Source organism: Gymnoscopelus braueri (assembly GCF_963280865.1).
Source record: "Gymnoscopelus braueri genome assembly, chromosome: 12".
NCBI lineage: Eukaryota > Metazoa > Chordata > Actinopteri > Myctophiformes > Myctophidae > Gymnoscopelus > Gymnoscopelus braueri.
The window spans coordinates 31,732,415-31,740,011 of record NC_137614.1 but is presented as its reverse complement, the minus strand read 5'-3'; the positions used below and the strand labels follow the sequence as shown (position 1 = coordinate 31,740,011).

General features: G+C 42.4%; 1 protein-coding gene across 1 annotated transcript; it reads left to right on the top strand.

Moving 5' to 3' along the window:
• Positions 1-273: 273 nt before the first annotated feature.
• Positions 274-5,248, top strand: LOC308097564 (troponin C, slow skeletal and cardiac muscles-like). The gene is made up of 6 exons (XM_080445404.1): positions 274-370; positions 2,258-2,288; positions 2,502-2,648; positions 3,526-3,640; positions 3,912-4,048; positions 4,614-5,248. The coding sequence occupies exons 1-6, from the start codon at positions 347-349 to the stop codon at positions 4,643-4,645; spliced, it is 486 nt and encodes a 161-aa protein (XP_080301530.1). The 5' UTR covers positions 274-346; the 3' UTR covers positions 4,646-5,248.
• Positions 5,249-7,597: the final 2,349 nt, after the last annotated feature.

Here is a 7,597-nt window from a genome sequence, read left to right as displayed (position 1 = left end):
CTCCTGGTGGCTCTCCCAGTCACTCTGGAGGCTTGGGCTAAGGGACAATGTCACCAATTTAGGTGCGGCTGCCAAAGCGTCCCTATTGTTGGACCCTTGATCTTCCTCTATTTATAGATCCCCCTCTCTCTTATGAGAACAGTGGGATGACGTGGTCAGGCATTTCATTTTAGTGCCACACTCCCCCAACAATGATTTCTTTTTAGCGTCACACACCCCCCACACACCCCTCCCAACAATAAAGTCAGTGGCAGGTATTTGGTACACGTCTTTGTGCCTGAGTCTGTCTGAGGTTCGTGGGGGCAACCGTGTGTGTGTGTACTAGACAGAGAGAAGACCAGCTGCCATGGATGATGTGTATAAAGCAGCGGTGAGTAAAAATATGATCTAGTTTAATGTTCTGTGAAAGGTATGATATGCTGCGCTACTTCTTGACTGGCTTCAGGATAAAGCTCTTCATACATTCTTTGTTTTAGAGAATGGACTTGTGGTTCTAAGAAGCATAAAAGTTTGTTTTTTAACATACATTATGTGTTCTTGCTTTGCACAGTAAATGCTTACTTTTAAATTAACTCAGAGGAGTATACAAATGGAACCAGATGTACCTGCAAGGGTCCTTTTGGTTCCATTGTACACTTTTCAAACTTAACACTGGGATTTTACTGTGTGGTTACCTCCGTCACATAGAGTAGCATATAGGCCTAGTTATGGGCTGCAGCGAAGAATGGCATCGGGTGATCTTTCCACTGGCAAATGCGTATCTGTTGGTCTAACGGAGACAGAAGGAACATGTGAAAATAACAAGCCATCCAGACGGACGTGTTAACTTTAACACTGGTCCTACAATGCCTCGGACGGAACTCCTCTTATGCATACTGTAAAAGTATACATGTGTTAGGGTGCTAGCCAAAGGACAGGACACAATACCTGGAAAACCAAGGAGAAACCGATGTTACTGTCCAGAGCTGAGGGAGCAATAGAAAGACATTAAGGACCCTCCTAGGTGTTGATCTAATTCTGACAATGTGAAACTTTACGTTACGGCTCCATTTTTACACTCTCAGAGATATATCATGTGAAGTTTTTTAGATCACTTTTTGGTGAATGATCTAGGAAGAAGTGACAGTAGCTCTAGTAAACACTGATATGCTACAACTGCGGCTGCCTCTTCCAAGCATCTTCATGACCACGGTTGGCCATGCAGCTAGTCACCCGCCGTAGCTTTGATTAGTCCCAAATGAATGCCGAAATGCTGCATGCGTGGGGAGTCAGCAACTGTCATATCATATGTTGAGAGCATGTGTCATTTAACACTAGCTTTTTATAGAGTTTGCAAACTTGCTTGCTATCAATCCTTGCTGGCTAGAAGAGAATAGCGTTGTTGTTTGAGGAAAAACACATTGGAAAAACGGGTTGAAGTGCTTGAGTATCTTATTATGCTAATAGCATTGTTCAAGATTGTTGTTCCTTTCAAAAGCCACTATTAAAGGGTAATGGAGGAAAATTCGGATTAAGAAAAAGAAACCAGCAAATAAGGTTACCGTACATGTTTTTGTTTTGTTTTTCTAGGTTTTTTGCACCACTCAAAAAATCCCTATTTGGCTTTTCAGTCACTGTGTGTGTGTACTTTCTAATTTGATTGGACAGAAATGATCTCCTCATAAACCGTATTTATACACGTGTAGTGGTGTACAAGCATTCTGAACCATGGATCTGAGCAGTACCATCCCCTGTCTCTCAAATGATGTGCTCCATGGACTGTTGAGGATTTCTGGCATTTCCCTGCCTGACAACAATAGAACAAAGGACAGAAAGAGAGGAAGAAGAAGGGAGACAGCTGTCAGCTCAAGCAAATGGCCAGCAGTAATGCTGGTGCCAGAACCCCCCCACTTCTCCCATCCAACCCCCTGCAACCTCCCAACCCCTCCCATCTTACTCTGCCACACGACAAGAATAGTAGGTGAAGAAAGCAGCCTGACATTTCAGTCATACTGTGACAACGGCTGAACAGGGCTGGGAAGTGGTTTGGTGGACATGACAGGTCATGGTCAATAGAGTTCAAGGAGAGGGAGTGAGGGCTGGGAGGACGCTGCCAGACAGACAGACAGACAGACAGACAGACAGACTGGCTGGCTGGCTGGCTGGCTGGCTGGCTGGCTGGCTGGCTGGCTGGCTGGCTGACAGACAGGCCATGTGCATGTGGTGCAGTGAGGAAGTGCAGTTTCAGGAATGAACTAACTCTTTCTGTTATCTTTAGGTTGAGAACTTAACCGAAGAACAGAAAGGAGGTGAGGAGCCCATCAAAAACAAATTGATTTATAAGTGATTTATCATAATTTAATATATTAAGAACTGTTACCATTTAGCATTAGGTAAACATATTGGGATAGTTAGTAGCTCATTTTGTTGTTTCATTTTATTTACTGAGGTATAGGGAACTCATGAACTCTCCTCTTATTAATTCAAGGGGAAACATGGTTCTACCCATTCTCTCTCTGCAGAGTTCAAGGCCGCGTTTGACATCTTCATCCAGGATGCGGAGGACGAAGCAATCAGCACCAAGGAGTTGGGGAAGGTGATGAGAATGCTGGGGCAAAACCCCACCCCTGAAGAGTTGCAGGAGATGATCGATGAGGTGGATGAAGACGGTACATCACTGTGCTATTCACAAAATGTTCCCATAGAAATGTATACAGGACCAATCAAAAAATGCTATTTCATTTTAGTAAACAAACTTAGGGGTTAGCAGTGGGGGGGATTGGGAATTGGCACAAAAAGTTAATTCGAAAACGTACCTTCTCAGTAGGCTGCCCCAAAGACATTATTAAATTTTGTGTCAAAAAGTTCAATGTCACAAGCAAGGTCAAGGTCGAAATTACATAATCGGGCATTTCTCAGGAATGGTGAGACAGAACAAGTTTTTTTTTTTATTGTGTGTCTTTTATTTCGTTTTATATACTCTGTATATTTTATTTTGTATTTGTTTCGCTGTTATTATGAAGCACGGCAAAGGCTGCTCAGCAAGGTGTAAGCCAAAACCAAATGATTCAAAGCATATTCATCACCAGTACAAGTGCATACCTACAGCCATGATCATTATAAAGCTTATTTATAAACTTTACGTTATCAGTGTGAAACATTTAGCACCACCTGTCAAATATGAACAAATTGGCTCTTGGTTCACCTACATAATAAAATGCATATAGTGTAACCTTAACCACTTGAACCCTAGCATCCCCATTCTGGGCATTTCATAAGGTGAACATTCTGCAAAAGCGTTGTGAGCTTGTAGATCAGAGAGATTTGGAAAAAGGAAGGGGCCAAGGATCGAGTCCTGGGGGACCCAGGTCAATGAAGTATATAGGGTTTAAGTAGCCTGGTAAACCCTCCCTCCGGAAATCTCATTTCCAATGGAAATGAGATTTCCGGAGGGAGGGTTTACCAGGCTAGGGTTTAAGTGGTTAACACTGAAGATTCTACTGTGTATGACATTGGTCATGAGAACTGTCATGTTTATGTTTGTAGGCAGCGGAACAGTAGACTTTGATGAGTTCCTAGTGATGATGGTGCGCTGCATGAAAGAGGAGAGCAAAGGAAAATCAGAGGAAGAGTTGGCGGAATTGTTCCGCATGTTTGACAAGTAAGATTCTTATTGCACTCTAGACCAGTGGTTCTCCGATGGGTGGGCTGCATGCATAGAGCTAGTTATATTATATAAAATATTTTTCTCTCTCTCTCTCTATATATATATATATATATATATATATATATATATATATATATATATATATATATAATATATATATATATGTTACATATTAACAAATGTTATGTTATTCATTAAAATAAGTTCTAGATTGCAGCTTCAAGCAGCCAATCCCCATGAGTGTGACTCATTTGTGTTTGCTAAGGAATGGTGATGGCTACATTGACCTTGACGAGATGAAGGCCATGCTGGAGTCCACCGGAGAGGCCATCACTGAGGACGATATCGAGGAACTAATGAAGGACGGAGACAAGAACAGTGACGGCAAAATTGACTATGATGGTACGAGCAAGGGGCCCAATGACACAACACACAGAGCTTTGTAAAGTAGGACAGCTGATCATCTACAATCTTCTCCTCGCTGGAACATTGGGAATTTGATGTTCACAAGTCCATTAGCAGCAGTATTACTTTGTAGGTTAAGCATTGGTAGTCAAATGAGCCACATACACAGACTGCTATTCACAGAACAGTATTAGTGTAGTCATGTCTGCATATGATTCAGATATATTCAACAAGCCCATCGTCTGAGGACATACACAACACCACTCCTATGTATAGAAGTTAATTAACCACTTTCAACATGGCATCCCTATTTTGGTCAAAAACTTTCAAGAACACAATGATTTGGATTGGCCCAATCTACAAGCTTGGCTTTTTATTCACTATTTTTGCATGTCACTGTCGACAAAGTGTAAAATAGAGCTTAAGTTGTTAAACTACTTTGCTTCCTTTAGCATCATGAAAGATGGTGAGGCTTCACACATCAACTCAGCCTACATACAATTACCATCTAAGGAACGCTGTTGTGACTGACCTGACCTTGCTCGTTTCCCTTTTCCAACAGAGTTCTTGGAGTTCATGAAGGGTGTTGAATAAAGGAGACCCTGGGGACCTGGATGGCTCCTACAGCAACAGCTGAACATCTATTTGCTGGAAAACCACCTTATGTCATTCCCTCAACGAGAAGAAAAATAAATAAATCAAACAGCCCCACCTCCTGTTTAGATTTATAGTTGCTCATGCACACACACACACACACACAAACACACACACACACACAAGTGCAATGTGTGAATTGACTCGATAATGTATTGACTCAATGTTGGGATGAAATCTGATTTGTTTTCAAACACACGTGCACGCATGCGCGCACGCACACACACACACGCACACGCACGCACACACACACACACACACACACACACACACACACACACACACACACACACACACAGACACACACACACACACACACACACACACACACACACACACACACACACACACACACACACACACACACTATCTATCTATCTGTGCTCATATAACAAGACTGTTCAGTCAATTCTATTCTCAAGACACCTTCTTAAGGTGTGACTGCTGAGTCAATTAATGGACTGCAAATTTCTTAAGGTCTGATTATGATAGTTGAAGAAACATGTCACATTTTGAAAAAACACTGTATATTTTCAATAAATAAAGATTTTCGATATGATATTTTGTGGTTCTTTCTGAATTGATAGAAACAATTGTGAAGTGATGTTAATTTAACCATCAGTTAACAATAGTACTTCCATAAAGGAATTATGAAGGAATTCTGTAAATGCATGAACACAAACTGAATGTATTCTACAAACAAATTCTGACAAAACAATCTTATATTTTTCACCTGAAGGCTGCAAGATCTCCTTGAAATAACAGAATTATTTATATCCTTCCATTTCTTCAACAATTCATTGATATTTTTAGTTATTTTTGAATGTCTGCAATATTGACCGCCAAGAGACATTCTTGTGGCAGCCATTTGAGTTTCTTGAAGGCAATTCATGCAGAAGGAAATGAGAAACAAATGGGGTAGCATGCAAGCCTACTTCATTGCTGTTGTTGCTTGATGTCATTTGCACCCACAACAACAATGGAGGAATTCTGTTCCTCCACCAGGTGTTTATGTCTTTGACAACAGCAGAGCACTTGGGTAGTGGAACATTAGGCCTTCGATAGCTGCTATGTGACGGACAATGGATGATCCGACCTGTGCCCGGGGCCCCGGGGTGGAAGAGGCCCGGACTTAGCTCTGATGGGCCACAGTTGTTCCTCCCTCAGCATGCGCTTGAGCACCAAGATGGAACAGACCAGTGTTGCCAGATTTTGCAAGAGAAACAAGCGGCCAGGTCTACGAAAACAAGCCCAAAAGAAGCAACTATGCCGCATGATCACACTCACAGGGGGGTCCCCAGCAAAATGAGTTAATATAGCATCAAAATTATAGCATCATATTTTTTTACCACTTGAACCCTATACATTGGCTATTTGAAAATAGCCGGTCTACAAGCTTGTAGATATTTTCAAAAAACCTTGAATGAAATTTGAGATATTTGGAATACTTTTGAATTTAAATTTTAAATACACAACTCTTGTATGGGGGTCCCTAGCACAAAATATTTTCAGATGGGGGTCCGTGTCCAAATACACAGTATTAATTTGGGGGTCCTTTTTGAGAACCTCTGATTTAAAGGAAGCAAGCCCAAATAAGCAGCTACACTTTAGAAACAAGCCCAAAAACACCCTCAACTACCAATATTTACAAGCAACTTTATAGAAAAACAAGCCCAGAGTTGCTTAATATAAGCTTACTTGGCAACGCTGGAACAGGCTCGTCCCCAGCGACAAAGGACCTGGACCAGGCCAAGGTGCTGTTGTCATCCGAGACCAGGGCTGAGGAGCAAACAGAGCACGAGATGGGCTTTACCTGTGTGGTAGCTATGGTGGAGAGTTGGAGGAAAAGTTTTCTTCCGCAGATCCTCTCGCAGGCAGCAGACATCACTGGCAGACTGGTTAGTTGTCAGCTGCGAGTAGGACGGCTGGCAGGTTGTCACACATCATTGGTAGTGCCCACGGTTAGCCTAGCCCCCATGAAAAACAAACCTAGGCTAGGATAGCTTATAGCACGATGATCAAAAGGGGGTAAAACGAGTCAAATTCACATATATTTTTACATACCTATTCACATTTCACATACCTATGGTCACGAAGTGTGGGTCATGACTGAAAGAATAAGATTGCGGATACAAGCGGCCGAAATGTGCTTTCTCAGACAGGTAGCCGGCCTCTCCCTTAGAGATAGGGTGAGAAGTTCAGTCATCCGAGAGAGACTCTGAGTAGAACCGCTGCTCCTTCACTTGGAAAGGAGCCAGCTTAGGTGGTTCGGGCATACGGATGCCTCCTGAGTATCTCCCTAGGGAGGTCTTCGCTGCATGTCCCACAGGGAGGATACCTGGTAGACCAAGGACCAGATGGGGGGAAGAAGTGGCTAATGTTGCTCGGGAAAGGGAAGTCTGGAGCTTTCTGCTGGAACAGTTGCCCCCACGACCCGATTCCGGAAAAGCGACTGAAGATGGATGGATGGATAGATGGAAATTCACATATTAATAAACACAATAAAAGCCACGTTAAATCTGTTAAAAACATGTAGCATAGCTGCAGTTGCTCAGCCACAGTATAAGGAACTCCATATGTCAAACATGGTTGCTGCAGATGTGATAGAATTCATGGCTAAGGAGACACCAGAGCTTATTTGGGCACATCTATAACTGGTTGTCTACGTCCTTGAGGTGGGAGAGTTACTTGCTTCAACAGGATTGATCTCATGCAGCACGCTTACTGTCACACTATTGTAGCCTATTTCCCGTGTCCTGTACAAACTACGATGAAAGTAAGGTTAAGTGTGAGAGCTTCTGAAACGTAGCCTATTTGCTCGGCAAAAAAAAAAGTAAAAAAATACAAAGGTCTCCACCTTTGTAGTAATTTTCCTCTCCCACCCAGGTCTTC